This window comes from Ictalurus furcatus, chromosome 13 (assembly GCF_023375685.1).
Source record: "Ictalurus furcatus strain D&B chromosome 13, Billie_1.0, whole genome shotgun sequence".
Lineage (NCBI taxonomy): Eukaryota > Metazoa > Chordata > Actinopteri > Siluriformes > Ictaluridae > Ictalurus > Ictalurus furcatus.
Window position 1 is genome coordinate 25203911 of NC_071267.1, and position 15740 is coordinate 25219650.

Sequence of the window (15740 nt, forward strand, 5' to 3'; positions counted from 1 at the left end):
GGACTAAGCCTCTAAAAAAGTGAGCGTTTGCTGCGTCCGCATTCAGACCACTGCAGCGTATCGCCAGACTCGCGACATCATTATACGTGATATAAACTAGCTAATTATTAAAACTACATATATTCATTAACATTTAACAGTAACTGAGGAACGCCACCGAATGTAGCGAAGTAAAAGTACGTTTCAGTGATTAAAAATTAACTCGTGTAAGATTATTTTTTCAAAAAGTTATGTAACAAGTCAATGTAGCGTGTTATTACCCACCTCTGACCATGACTGTAACTAACTAATTAACTGGCTGACTGACTAGATAACTATCAAATGGACTGACTGGCTGACTGATTGATTGACAGACTGACTAGCTAACCAATTAACTAACCAACCAATTAACTAACAAACTAACTAACCAAGTAACCAACTGTCTATTTTACTGACTAACTAAATTAACTAGCTATTTATAAATAGTTAGTTAAATAGTTAGTTACTATGGTTGATTAGTCAGTAAAACAGTTAGCTAGTTAGTTAGTCAGTCTGTCAATCAATCAGTCAGGCAGTCCATTAGATAGTTATCTAGTCAGTCAGCCAATTAATTAGTTAGTTACAGTCATGGTCAGAGGTGGGTAATAGATAACTATCTAATGGACTGGCTGATTGATTGACATACTAAGTAAGTAAGTAAGTAACCAACTAACTAACTAACCAACTAACTATTTTACTGACTAACTATATTAACTAGCTATTTATAAATAGTTAGTTAAATAGTTAGTTACTATGGTTGATTAGTCAGTAAAACAGTTAGTTAGTTAGTTAGTTGATTAGTTAGTTAGTTGGTTAGTTAGTTAGTTAGTCTGTCAATCAATCAGTCAGGCAGTCCATTAGATAGTTATCTAGTCAGTCAGCCAATTAATTAGTTAGTTACAGTCATAGTCAGAGGTGGGTAATAGATAACTATCTAATGGTCTGGCTGATTGATTGACATACTAAGTAAGTAAGTAAGTAACTAACTAACTATTTTACTGACTAATTAACCATATTAACTAACTATCTGACTAACTGATGTAGCACTGACTTGTATGCATTTGCACAGAGCCCATAGTATAGTATAAGGCTGTTGAATTCCACGTGTTAAATTCACCCTGTCCTTTCACACTATTTATCTTTGTGTGTTGTAGATACAGGATAGTGTTTAGACATCACCAGGGTATTTAACGCCCCTACAATAGGAAGTAAAAAGGTCGGTATTAGGTTCAGGTCACATGTTCTTAGTGTGTGCATTTCTGTACCAAGTGAACTTTGTTAATTGACTGCGGCCCATTTCACAGAGAGATGCCCACATGCGATACAGCACACCATCCAGTGAGAAAAGACCACTGTTGATTGATACAAAGACTGTTTGTGTTAAAGTGTGTGTGTGTGTGTGTGTGTGTGTGTGTGTGTATGTGTATGTATGTAAAGGAGATAAAGAGAGATAGACACGGGGTGGGTGAGCAATGTCTGGAATGTTGGATCATGTTGAAACTTGAACTCTTTTTTTTTTTTTTTTTTTAAAAAAGGCCGTTTCAGTGCCACGTCTTCTCCATCCCCTGCTGTAATTTGTAAAGTTCAGGCGGGCGTCTGTAGATGGAGTGCCCACTGCCCGCCGGCCATGGCATGCAGATTTATAGGGAGGCTCTGTCACAGCACAACAGGCTCTATGATCAGGCCTTCGCGAGTGGGACGAGGTCTAAAGCGTGCACCCAGTTTTCTGTCCATTTGGCCGAGTCAACCCCGCCCCCCCCACCCCCCATGTCTAATTTGTATATACATTTAGAAAGAACTCCAAGAACATGGAGAACAATTCAAACCATAAAGTAGAAATAAACAGGGAAATAGTGTGAAAAAAGGTGAAGAGATTGGGGGTGTATTCCTGCTTCATGCCCAGTGAATGTATTACTGAACATATCACATGCTAATTCACTATTAATATCATCTTAACACGCACGCATGCATACACACACACACACACACATATATATATACACACATATATATATATATAACTATAACCAGACCTTGAGTGATACTATTCCAGAGTTTTGTCCTGGACTTGTTTGGATTGGTCTACTGCTTGGTCTTCTTGATGCTGTATGTTTCAGAATGTTCTCTAATATATATATATATATATATATATATAAATATTTTTATATATTTGCTGTTTTTTTTAATGTCAATAATTTATCAAGGTGTTCTGTAGAAAACTGGTGGCCTCTGATGTTAACTTTGGGGTAATAATCTGGAGTTTAATGGTGATTTAGTGGATCTGTCACATTCCATTGTTACTTACGGCAAGTCAAGGACTGACCTTCATGGTTATGTAGATAGAACTGGCAAATATTTCTTTTATAATATATAGCAATCCAATAACTCCTGTATATAAACTGACCCTTCTGATGGGAAAAACTGACTGAGTAACTAAATCATTACCTGATCGACTGATTAGATAACTAACTCACTAATTTACTGATTAAATGGCCAATTAAATAACTGGTTAACTAACTAACTAAATCTAAATAAATAAATAAATAAATAAATAAATTTGACTGACTAGATACAGTAATGGGGGAAAACACCCTCCTTCAATTGTATGATTTTATTTATAAGGGCATAAATAACAATTGTATGGCCCTCACAAACCTCTGGAAATAAACAAAATAACCTCAGGTTATTTTGGGGAGATAAAAAAAAAACCTCAGCAGATTTCAATATGTTGTCATCTTTTCCAAAAAGTAAACTGACATTCAGAAACGAGGTGGGGGAAAATAAGTACACCCTATACCTACTTTAACCTTTAACGGTAATCAATTATGTCATTTCCCATTATGAAATAAAACATTTTTATTCTGGGAAGCGAAGCTATATCCACATTCAAATCCTTTCGCATTTTAATCACATGTAAATATGTTCCAGTCCACTGTATTAAAATGCCACACTGATATCTGCTAGCCCCAAGGGAGTGCCATGAAAAATGTTCCATACACACTGGAAAAAAGGAAAAGTTGACTTAACTGCAAATTTCAAGGCAACTTGCTGCACAGATTTTCTGATTTTATATATATATATATATATATATATATATATATGTCCTTTTTTTATCTACCAATGAACTGCTACATGAAATGGCTTTTGTCGATTTTTTAAATGCTGTCATTTCGTGTGTTATATATCACTGTAACTGCCTAACATTTCCCACAGTCTAATATACTATCGTAATATTGTATCAGATAATATTACTTCTTTTACATCTAAAGCTTCTTGTTGGACTTCTTACACAAACCCTGATTGCATCACGTTAGGGATTCAGCTTAGATAAACGGATCGCAGCAGTAAATATAATGATTATATGTACGCGATATGGACCGACAAAGTGTCCTGATATAAAACCAAAATCCGAAGAGGAAGGTTGTTATTTTCAGATTTCAGCACATTTCATGGGTGTTATCTTGCTTGTTTAAAAACTCAGGCCTGTACATGTTTTACTTAGTCAGAACTGAATGATATGAAAAGCATTGTTATTTCATGTAGCGAACATTATGAGTCACACCCTCAGGTTAACACTGTACAACTGTTGCATAAATATAGGCTTAACCTTAGCTGTTATTTACACTCTCTGTCATGCTCGCATTTCACAAGGTGCCATCAGGAACGATATTTAGAGCGGAGATAAACGTTTTTGACTGGGAGTACTTTACAGGAATCACAATTTAAGGATTTAATGCACGGCTGTGATCAGAGGCTTTGTTATAACATCACTGAAGCCATTATTGGCACATGTAGAAACATGCATAAAGAAAAACACACAAAACAGACGCCCTTAGGACAAAATGAAGAACACAAGGAAATTTTATTTACAGCAACAAGACACTTCGTGTGTTCGGTTTCCGAAACATATTACAACCCCATTTCCGAAAGAGTTGGGACAGTATGGAAAATGCAAAAAGAGTCATTTGATGGTTCACTTGACCCTGTACTATATTGAAAACACATGATTAAGACATTATTTGATGTTTTAATTTGTGAATTTAATTAAATGTTGAAAATATAAACTCATCTCAAATCTGATGACTACAGCACACTCTAAAAAAGTTGGGACAGTCGACTGTTTACCGCTGTGTAACATTAGATTTTCTTTTAATAACACTTATTAAGTGTTTGGACGCTGAGTGAAGACACCAGTTGGTTAAATTTAGCAAATGGAATTTTCCCCCCATTCATCCATTATGCATTTCTTCAGCTGCACAACTGTACAGGGCCTTTGTCACCTTATTTTGCGCTTCATAATGCACCACACATTCTCAACGGGAGACAGGTCAGGACTGCAGCAGGCCATGCTCGCACCCGCACTCTCTGCTTACGCAACCATGCGCTTGTAATCCGGCCAGAATGTGGTTTGGCATTGTCCTGCTCTGGATGGCAGCGCATGTTGCTCCAAAATGTGTACATATCTATCTGTATTAATGCTGCCCTCACAGATGTGTAAGTTCCCCATGCTATGTGCACTGACACGCCCCCATACCATGACAGACACTGGGTTTTGGACCTGATGCTGATAACAGCTCAGATGGTCCTTTTTACTCTTTGGCCCGGAGAACACGACGGCTGTTTTGTCCACAAGCTAATTGGAATGTCGACTCGTCGGCCCACAAAACACGATTCCACTGTGCTACTGTCCATCTCAGATGAGACCGAGCCCAGAGAAGTGGGCGGAGCTTCTTGACAGTGTTGATGTATGTTTTCTTCTTTGCATAGTAAAGCCTTAACCTGTATCTGTGGATGCAGCGGCCAATGGTGTCGACTGACGAAGGTTTACCAAAGAATTCCCGAGCCCATGTCAGGATCTCCATTACAGACTCATGAGGGTTTTTAACACAGTGACGTCTGAGGGATCGGAGATCACACGCATTCAGAAGTGGTTTTCAGCCTTGCCCTTTACGCACCGAGATTTGACCGGATTCCTTCAATCTTTTAATTATATTGTGCACTGTAGAAGGTGAAATTCCCCAAATCCTACCGATTTGTCTTTGGGGAATGTGTTGGATTATTCGCTGACGCATCTGGACTCGGCCTTTTTTGGAGGCTCCTCATATACTATGATTAGATGATTGCCTCACCTGTTTCACATCACCTTCTTATTTCCACTTGTCACATCTCTATTAGTCCTACATAGCCCCTGTCCCAACTTTTTTGGAATGTGTTGCATGCATCAATCTTCAAAAAACTACGCAGTTGATTACATAAAACCTCAAATACCTTTGTACATTTTTTTTTTTGTTTAAATACAACTCAAAGTACAGTCACAAAGCTCTCCTCTTTGTTTTATTAGCATTTTCCATACGGTCCCAACTTTTTCAGAATTGGGGTTGTATAACAAGTAATAAAAATGGCGATATAGTTCATGTTCACCTTTTCACATTTTTGTAGTCACATGATCTCAATATAAATACACCTGTTCCTGAAAGAACCCAGAGTTAGTTAGAGAACATACATGAAGACCAATGAAGCGCTATCAAAACAACTCTGGGGCAAAGTTCTGGAAAATGATCAATTATAAAAAATATCTTAACCTTTGAATGTTCTCCATTAAGTCCAGAGCAGCGACCAAGAAGCCAAGCGTAACTCTCAGTATGATCTTACCACCACCATGCTTCACTGTATATATACTTTAATAGGCAGTTTCTTTTTTTTATAGCAGCCTTCAAGCTCTGGACAGCTTTTGGATAGCACTTTTCTCGCTTGTAATATTCACCACCGTTTTTCTCGATATATATAGTGTATGTTAAAACTCCGATCAGTTTGATAAGCTTCTATCTGGCATGTAATAATTAGTAATGAAAGAACCTTGTAAGAGTAACGTCATGAGACCAAGACCAAGAGGGCCTTCTTTTCAAACTATTTCCATTTTTTTCTTAATTGTTGATTTGTTGTGAGGGCGCACGGTGGCTTAGTGGTTAGCACGTTCGCCTCACACCTCCAGCGTCGGGGGGTTTGATTCCCTCCGTGGCCCTGTGGGTGCGGAGTTTGCATGTTCTCCCCGTGCTGCGGGGGTTTCCTCCGGGTACTCCAGTTTCCTCCCCCAGTCCAAAGACATGCATGGTAGGCTGATTGGTGTGTCAAAAGTGTCTGTAGTGTATGAATGGGTGTGTGAGTGTGTATGTGATTGCGCCCTGCGATGGACTGGCACCCTGTCCAGGGTTGTCCCTGTCTTCAGGGTTCCCCGCGACCCTGAAGAAGGAGTAAGCAGTAGAAGATGGATGGATGGATTTGTTGTGTGGGGTTGGGGGCACAGTCGCTTAATGGGTAGCACCTCCAGGATTGGGGGTTCGATTCCCGTCTCCGCCCAGCGTGCGTGGAGTTTGCATGTTCTCCCCGTGCTTCGGGGGTTTCCTCCGTGTACTCTGCTTCCCTACCCCAGTCCAAAAACATGTGTTGTAGGCTGGTTTCCAAATTGTCCATAGTGTGTGAATGTTTGTGTGCGCGATTGTGCCCTGCCAACCCTCTAGATGGGTTGGCACCTCATCTAGAGTCTCATGGGGTAGGCTCCAGACACCCTGTGACCAGGATAAGCAGTACAGAAAATGGAAGGACTTGTTTTAAGACACAACTACTTACCCACTTTGGATTTGAAAGCTATTTAATTATTATTATTAATTTTCTTTTTCTTCAGTAAAAAAAAAAAAAAACCCCATAAGTGTGCAAATTTTGGGATCAACAACAGTTGGGTGAGTCCACGGCTAACAGTGCAGGGATTTGTTTGGGATGCGCTGTGTGCCTAACGGTGTGGGGTGGAAGAATTTGTTGCGTTTTGGGTTTTTACTCCCACCACATTTTGAAAGGAAGAAATGGTCATAGAGGCACAGAGTTTCTTCAGTGAGCGTGAGGAAGAGGGAGAGGGACGTTTTGTCTGAAACCAGAGCCGGAGTGTGTTTGTGACGAGGCTAATGCAGGATAGAGAAGGGTTTTTGAGCAAGTGTGGATCGTGAAAGAGTTGGGGGTGTTTGATGACTGAATGAGGCCTTGGAGTAGACAGGATGGGGCAGGTGGCTGTGTGTGTACTGACTGGTGAGTAAGTTTGCAGCTATGTATTTTAACCCAACGCGAACGTTTCACGTTTCAACTCTTAATTACATGCAGCAAGTCTGAGCGTATAAAAATGAACCATTTTTGGACTAGCCTGCACGGCTGATCTGCTTTATACCCGCGTCAATCATCGCATATAGCTTTAACATTAACATAGCAGAAGTTTTATAGTGACTTTTATGAGGACATCCATCAGTTTGTCTAGGATGAAAGACAGACAGTGTCTCATCCCATTTACAGATAAGAGCGTCTGTGTGTGAAATGCGCAAGGGCTTTTCGAGATGAAAGCTCGAGAACTTAGCAGCACGGGGACTAGCATGCTGTGTTCAATCGCTCACGGTTTCAACACATCACTTGTTCAGCATCTTTTCACTCAGTGACCTAGATCACGTTTCGGATTCTGTTATGGAAGTCATCTGTGCGCAGGATGTTTCTGTTCAGCTATTTTGCACAACGCATTGCAATGCTAACTTATTAAAGGAACATGTTTTATTAACGTCGCTGTACGAACGCGGTGGAATTCTGGTAGTATGTTTCAAGCTCAGCTTCATTGGCAAAGCCTAGGACAGTAAATCTACTAGGTCAAATATGGTAGTATAATAGTGCCAAATCTCCTCAAGGCAAAAGGTCAGGTTGAATTACATAAATTGAATGAAAACATATCGCAATAATAATACTTTTATTTTTCTGCCCAGCAATTTGACATTAATTGAAGAAAAAAAAAAAAAACACACAGTATTAACAATGCTTGAATTAGTCAACCTCACAAATTCGGGTCTTAAAATTCGGGTCTTACACAGGAAGACACAGGAAGAGCTATGGATTGCCGATACCATTGTAACATGTTACTCTGGGCCGGCCCCCTAGTGGTGGGATTTGTGCTGACAAGCCACAAGACAAGATGAACCTAGCGGACTATGCGCAAATTGAAGTACCGTCTCTAAAGTCACATATTGGTTGAATAGTATGTTTCTAACATCAATAGCATTTGATTTTCAAGTATTGTTATTGCGATATGTTTTTATTCTATTTATGTAATTCAACATGACCTTGAGGACATTTGTCACTATTATACTTCCTTAGTCAAATCAATGCACAAAAGATGAAAAGGGCGTATGTTCTTCAATAATAACAATTTCTTATGCAGTAAATTGTGCAGTTGGACGGTAAGGGTAAGTACTTTGAAAGTGATAGGAAAAGTAAGTACGTTTAAACAAATGTCTTTTGTAGCGTTGTAGATATTTGCATTCTTAGCAAATAGGGATACTACCAGACATTGCACGCTGAACAAGGAGTGAATCATGAGAGAGGTGTGCTGTTATAGGAAAAGAATCGGTGACAGAATGCGGTGATCTGGCCCCATGAAGTGGCGTTACTGTTACCAACCTGAAGTTGGTTATTTTCCTGTAACAGCATGTCCTGAAGTGTTTGTTCCACATTGGTTTGCCAACAATGACGATTTCTTATTACTTTTATACATTTACAGTTCATTTAAAGTGAACTGGGTTTCATCTAGGTTTTGTTACACGTAGGTTAAAGAAGCTAAAACGGAAATGGCGTTGCCAAGAAACGGAAATTTTAATCCTTTTTTTTTTTTTTTCCCCTCATTAGACGGACGTGAAAAAAAACACGATGACCAATTTCACCACATGATACATTCTAGGCGATGGCCATAAATGCAAAATGAAACAGTGCGTTTCCACATTAGCTCTGGGATTTAAAATTACAGAGACGATACGAGTCTTGGCTTTTTTTTTCTCCCCCCCCCTCACAGAAAATACAAACAAACTATAACTTAAATATACCCAAGCTGTCGGATTTCCTCCAGTCTTGGCGGCCTCTGTGTGGTTCGAGAGCGGGCTATTCATAGCCGATCATTTATAGAGTTGAAACAGACTTTAATAGTTGCTGGAACAACATAAGCATTCGTTTCGAAGCTCATGGCATGAACGGGAAAACACTCCTAATTTGGTTAGTTACACACCTACATGGTCATGGAGGCAGCATTGTTTGGACAGCGTACAGCAGTGAGGCTGTGTGTAAGCGCTGGCTTATCCGTCTGATGACACCGCTATTGAGTTTCAAATACGTATCCCCAGCATTCCTTTAACGTTGAATCATTTAGCAGATAATTGAATCCAAATGAATTTACACACCAGGCCGAATCAAAGGCACTGTTTTCGGCCACTGTTACAGAACCGAGCATCGCTGCCAATTTTAAATGTTAAAAAAATAAATAAAAATATCCTGGCATCTACACATGCACAATAAGAACACAACCTCCTTCCACGTCATCTGGGTGGAACCCCGATGAGCTGCAAATGTGAAACAAGTGCGTTCATGCCATGGAACATTCATGAATCAGACTTATCTTTTTTTTTTTAAAAACAGGAATCCGAGGTAATAGGTTTGTTGTATATGTCTTGTATATTTCTATTTCTATTTATTATCTGACGTCACCTTTTGTGTTTGCAGAGTTACTCAGCTCAACAAAGAAACTGAACATCAACTACCAGGACACAGATGGGTGAGTGTTGGACGTGACCGTATGAAAAGCTTCTGGATTTGTCACCGTATTGATTTCTCCACTGCACCAAAACCTTCATTTCCTGGAGTGTTTTGCTACAAGTCACGTCTGCTTCCCGTTCACACTAGACGTCATTGATGAAATGATGACATGGTGGCAAAGCTAATTAGGTGTATGTGAAAGAGCGGTTCATATCGCTTCACGCAGGCTTTACCTAGGTGAACTTTGACCTGTGATTTCGAAAGCCGCAGGGGTGTGGGCCAACGAATAAAAAGAAGGCGGGGCTGTTTGTGGAATGAAAAATGGAGGAGTACATTATTATTAAGTAACGGTCACACCCCTGCTTTTTCCCCATAACTGTTTTATAATGTTGCTTGGCGTACATCCGGTGGAGGAAAAAAAAAACAAAAAATTCCAATCACAGTGAATTCGACATCGTGACGAGAATCAGCGTCAGAAGTGGCATAAGGTTCAAGCATGCGAACTTCTCGTTCTTGTTTTTTTTAATATCTTATAGTCTGCAGGCTATACTTCATCACTTTCATTTTTTAAAACGATTATTAAGTGGATTTCTTTTCCTCTACTTGGACAGTTAATTGATTTGTTTGTGGTTTGACTGTTGCTCAGTAAATCAACAGTGAAATATTTTTCACTCCAGTTTTCGACAGGTTATTATCAACATCTGACGTGAACTGCACGGCACGTCTTATAAATCCCAACAATTCTGCAAATTGCAGATAAATATCAGTTCAACTAATACGTCTCGGTGTTGGTCTTGGTGTTTTTACGTCTCCGCCACTAGGGGCTGTATGCATCATGGGTTCGGATTGTCCGTGCGTCCGTCTGAGGTTCTCGATAGCTTCACTTTACTCCTATGAGCAGAAGAATTGTACCGTCTCGGAGAAAAAAACTGCGCTAAACTGTACCTTTCTTGTCACTGAAGTAGTACCTTTAAGAGTACACCTTACTTTACCATCAGTATTTATCTTTGACACAGGAAATGCATATAGAGTACCTTTTAATATTTACAGTATGTATCCTTGAATCGTTTTTAAAGGTACACTATATGCACATTTCCACAAGAATGATACATACTCAATGTATAAAAGATGCAGGAAAGGGAAAAGGAAAGGTACAGTTTAGTACCCTTTCATTCTGTAATTACTATGAGGGAAACTGATAGGTATTGAACATAAGAAACAAATGAGGAATACGTTTCATTACTGTCCTATTCAAGAGGAATCATTTAAAGAGTGATTCTCTCCATTATTTGCTCAGTGTAAAATCGAAAGCTGCAGTATAAAGTGTATTATTATTATTATTATTATTATTATTATTATTATTATTATTATAGAAGAGGCGGACGCTGGCTTAGTGGTTAGTACGTTCGCCTCACACCTCCAGGGTCGGGGGTTCGATTCCCACCGTGGTCCTGTGTGTGCGGAGTTTCCATGTTCTCCCCGTGCTGCGGGGGTTTCCTCCAGGTACTCCGGTTTCCTCCCCCAGTCCAAAGACATGCATGGTAGGCTGATTGGCATGTCTAGAGTGTCCGTAGTGTATGAATGGGTGTGTGAGCGTGTATGTGATTGTGCCCTGCGATGGATTGGCACCCTGTCCAGGGTGTACCCCGCCTTGTGCCCCATGCTCCCTGGGATAGGCTCCAGGTTCCCCCGTGTCCCTGAAAAGGATAAGCGGTAGAAGATGGATGGATGGATTATAGAAGAGTACAGGTTCCCTTTCCCTGCGCTCACAGGCTGCTCTAGAACCAGAGTTAGGAACGTGTGAAGAACAGGAATATGTACCGGGTCCCGTTCCTCAGGCAAGACGGAGGCAGAGGAGATTAGGGAGCAGGAGTGGTGTTAATTCGAGCGCTAATTTGCGATTTCATGAGCAGAGCTGAGGAGCAGCTTCCTCGGGGAGCAGGAGTCGAGGAGAGAGGGAAAACATTTTATTATTCATCAATGCCACTGGCACTGTGCAGCTCTTTTTCCTCTTCCCTTCTTCACTTTCTGTACAGCGTTTGCTCCTCTTCTTCGTTTTTCCTTGTTCAATTATTGAATCCGTTAATAAACTGGGTCTGTGTGCCTCTCTGTTTTTGTGGATCTTTCTGGAAAATGAAAAAAGAAAAGAAAAAAAAAAAAGGTAGAAAGTATGGTACCTGAGGTAATGCTGTTCACTGTCTCGGAGATTACAGTCTGCATTCTTCAGATGTGTGTCAGGCGTTAATCACATTTGCTTAGAGACTTAGTCTCTCTCTCTCTCTCTCTCTCTCTCTCACACACACACACACACACACACATACACTCATAAGCTTTTTTCCTCTGGAATTGAGTATGTTATTCCGAGGAGCTCCAATATCTGTGTGTGTGGGGGGTGTTATATCGTCTTGTTGACCAAATGTCCCCACAAAGATAGGACTAACTGACAGTTTGTGCGTTGTACAGTCCATACAGGAAGCTTCACAGAGGTTTTTTTGTGATTGTTGCGGCCAGAAATGCTTGATTAAAAAAAAAAAAAAAAGTTTCCAAAATTTGTGATAAAACTTGCAGAGTTTTTTTTTTTTTTTTTTTTTCTGGAATACTACTCCAAGTATTACGGAGTTTGCTTGATTTTGTGTTAATTTCTGCCATCGCAAAATCACAAAATCCTGGGGACTGATTGTGGGAACATTTGGCTAGTCTCCATGTGCAAAAAAATGTTGTCAATTGAAGGTTCTGTGGGTGGGTGTGTGGGTGTGTGTGGGTGTGGAGGTGTGTGTGAGGGTGGGTGGGGGCGTAGGTTTGTGTGTGTGTGTGTGGGGGTGTGTGGGTGTGTGTGGGTGTGTGTGTGGGTGGGTGTGTGGGTGTGTGTGTGGATGTGTGTGTGTGTGGGTGGGTGTGTTTGGGGGTGTATGTTTGTGTGTGGGTGGGTGGGGGTGTAGGTTTGTGTGTGGGTGGGTGTGGGTGTGGGTGGGGGCGTAGGTTTGTGTGTGTGTGTGTGGGGGTGTGTGGGGGTGTGTGGGTGTGTGTGTGGGTGGGTGTGTGGGTGTGTGTGTGGATGTGTGTGTGTGTGGGTGGGTGTGTTTGGGGGTGTATGTTTGTGTGTGGGTGGGTGGGGGTGTAGGTTTGTGTGTGGGTGGGTGTGGGTGTGGGTGGGGGTGTAGGTTTGTGTGTGTGTGTGTGGGGGTGTGTGGGGGTGTGTGGGTGTGTGTGTGGGTGGGTGTGTGGGTGTGTGTGTGGATGTGTGTGTGTGTGGGTGGGTGTGTTTGGGGGTGTATGTTTGTGTGTGGGTGGGTGGGGGTGTAGGTTTGTGTGTGGGTGGGTGTGGGTGTGGGTGGGGGTGTAGGTTTGTGTGTGGGTGTGTGTGTGGGTGGGGGTGTAGGTTTGTGTGTGTGTGTGGGTGGGGGTGTGTGTGTGGGTGGGGGTGTAGGTTTGTGTGTGGGTGTGTGGGGGTGGGTAGATGGGGGTGTAGGTTTGTGTGTGGGTGTGTGTGTGGGTGCGTGGGGGTGTGTGTGTGGGTGGGTGCTTGTGTGGGTGTAGGTTTGTGTGTGGGTTTGTGTGTGGGTGGGGGTGGGTAGGGGTGGGGGTGTAGGTTTGTGTGTGGGTGTGTGTGGAGATGGGGGTGGGTGGGGGTGTAGGTTTGTGTGTGGATGTGTGTGGAGATGGGGGTGGGTGGGGGTGTAGGTTTGTGTGTGGGTGTGTGTGGAGATGGGGGTGGGTGGGGGTGTAGGTTTGTGTGTGGGTGTGTGTGGAGATGGGGGTGGGTGGGGGTGTAGGTTTGTGTGTGGGTGTGTGTGGAGATGGGGGTGGGTGGGGGTGTAGGTTTGTGTGTGGGTGTGTGTGGAGATGGGGGTGGGTGGGGGTGTAGGTTTGTGTGTGGGTGTGTGTGGAGATGGGGGTGGGTGGGGGTGTAGGTTTGTGTGTGGATGTGTGTGGGTGTGGGTGGGGGTGTAGGTTTGTGTGTGGATGTGTGTGGGTGTGGGTGGGGGTGTAGGTTTGTGTGTGGGTGTGTGTGGAGGTGTGTGTGGGTGGGGGTGTAGGTTTGTGTGTGGGTGTGTGTGTGGGTGTGTGAGTGGGTGGGGGTGTGTGTGTGGGTGGGGGTGTAGGTTTGTGTGTGGGTTTGTGTGTGGGTGTGTGTGTGTGTGTGGGTGGGTGTGCGTGTGTGGGTGTAGGTTTGTGTGTGTACAGTTTTCAGCCCTTAATAAGGACCAATGTCAGTTGAAGATTCTGTGTGTGGGTGTGTGTGGGTGGGGGTGTAGGTTTGTGTGTGGGTGTGTGTACAGTTTTCAGCCCTTAATAAGGACCAATGTCAGTTGAAGATTCTGTGTGTGGGTGTGTGTGGGTGGGGGTGTAGGTTTGTGTGTGGGTGTGTGTGGGTGTGTGTGGGTGGGGGTGTAGGTTTGTGTGTGGGTGTGTGTACAGTTTTCAGCCCTTAATAAGGACCAACATAGACCAAAACTCCTCACAACGATAGGACAGTGTCATGTTTCCTCACAATCACCCGGTCCTCACAAAATACTCTTTTTCTTTCTTTTCTTTGGTTTTTAATGTTTTTATTTTTTTATTACAGCATTTATCATTTAGATGTTCTGCTTGGTGTGCGTGCACATGCTGGATCACTTTATCAAAGATGTATTACAGGAGAAGGGTGTAAAATAGGGGCTACAACAAATCATTTTTTGTTTGATGGCTTGTGTGTGTGTGTGTGTGTGTGTGTGTGTGTGTGTGTGTCACCCTAGTCTAAAAGTCTTGTTGAAGTCTTGAATATAGAGAAATACTGTTTACAGTAATATAGTATTCCAACACACACACACATATGTATACACATACAAGAAACTAGAATAACGCTCGTAAGATTAATGTGTACGTAATACAAGATTATTCAGCCAAAAACAAAGCGAACTGTGTAAAGATTTGCTCTCCACTCCTGACTCACACACAGTCCGAGGAGCCGTTTTCCTCCCAGACAAACGGGGGATTTTACTCTTTTACTTCACCTGATGTTTTCGAAATTCCTGAACATTGCAGAGAGTTGCGTCGGCTTAATGCGCATCCAAAACCACTACAAAGCCTTCGCTTGGAAATATGTCCTGTCATTCCCAATCTCCGAGTCCTTTCATCACTCATGGCTGTTTTTTATTGTACCACACAGTGAAAGTCACAAGTGTTGAGATTATAAAAGCACTGTTGACTATGTTGAAATCGTCAGTAGAGCACTCACAGGAAATGAGGTCATTCAGGCTCATGTTAAAACGTGTTTATTGTTGTCGTTGCTAAAAGCTGGAAATGACCACGGACACTGATACAGTATACAGTACGCCACTCCATCAGTCTTAAGCACAAGCTTATGGTTTGAGGGTTGTAGAACCCTTTAGTGTGCCAGATTGGACCATTTTCTACGCGTTTATACCACAGCACCGTCGAATTCTCGATTCCCATCGGTCAGAAGGTGATGGTTTCTATAGTAACAATAGTAAGATTGTAATAGTAAGACTCCGCAACACTGACTGTAACTATAAATGGATGAAAAGTATGATGTGGTGTTCTTTATCTATATATTTATTTTATTTATTTATTTTAAAAAAAGAATTGTAACCATTGACCATCTGACATTGGCGATTCCTGTGCTATAAAATGAATAAAAATCTCCGGTTGTGCCGTTATTGTGATTGTACGGTTGAGGTCGTAAGTTTACGTACGCCTGGCAGAATCAGCAGGATGTCAATAATGTAAAACAAACAAACAAACAAAAACAAAACAACGGGGATCCTGCACAATCTTTACTTTTCCGGCATCTTCTGCATATTTGAGCCCTTTCCAACAGCGGCTATATGATGCTGAGATCCATCTTTTCACGCTGAGGACGACTGAGGGACTCGTACACGACCATTACAAAAGGTGCAAACGTACACTGATGCTCAAGAAGGCAACACGACGCATCAAGAGCCAGGGGGAGGGAGGGGGGCGGGGCAGGATAATCAGTGTAATATTTGTTATTATTAAAATGATTTATTTTCATTTAGTACCAGCCTTCAGAAGCTACATAAGATATTTACATGTATCCCAGAAGACAAAATAATAACAATTTACACCGATCATCCCGTTCGAAAGTTTACACCCCC

General features: G+C 41.9%; 1 protein-coding gene across 1 annotated transcript in view; it reads left to right on the forward strand.

The window, feature by feature from the left end:
* Nucleotides 1-15740, forward strand: part of caskin2 (CASK interacting protein 2) — a 62743-nt gene that overhangs the window by 12100 nt on the left and 34903 nt on the right. Inside the window, exon 3 of the mRNA XM_053639189.1 lies at nucleotides 9589-9640. Coding sequence (XP_053495164.1) covers nucleotides 9589-9640 — 52 coding nt within the window. The remainder of the gene's footprint in view (nucleotides 1-9588; nucleotides 9641-15740) is intronic.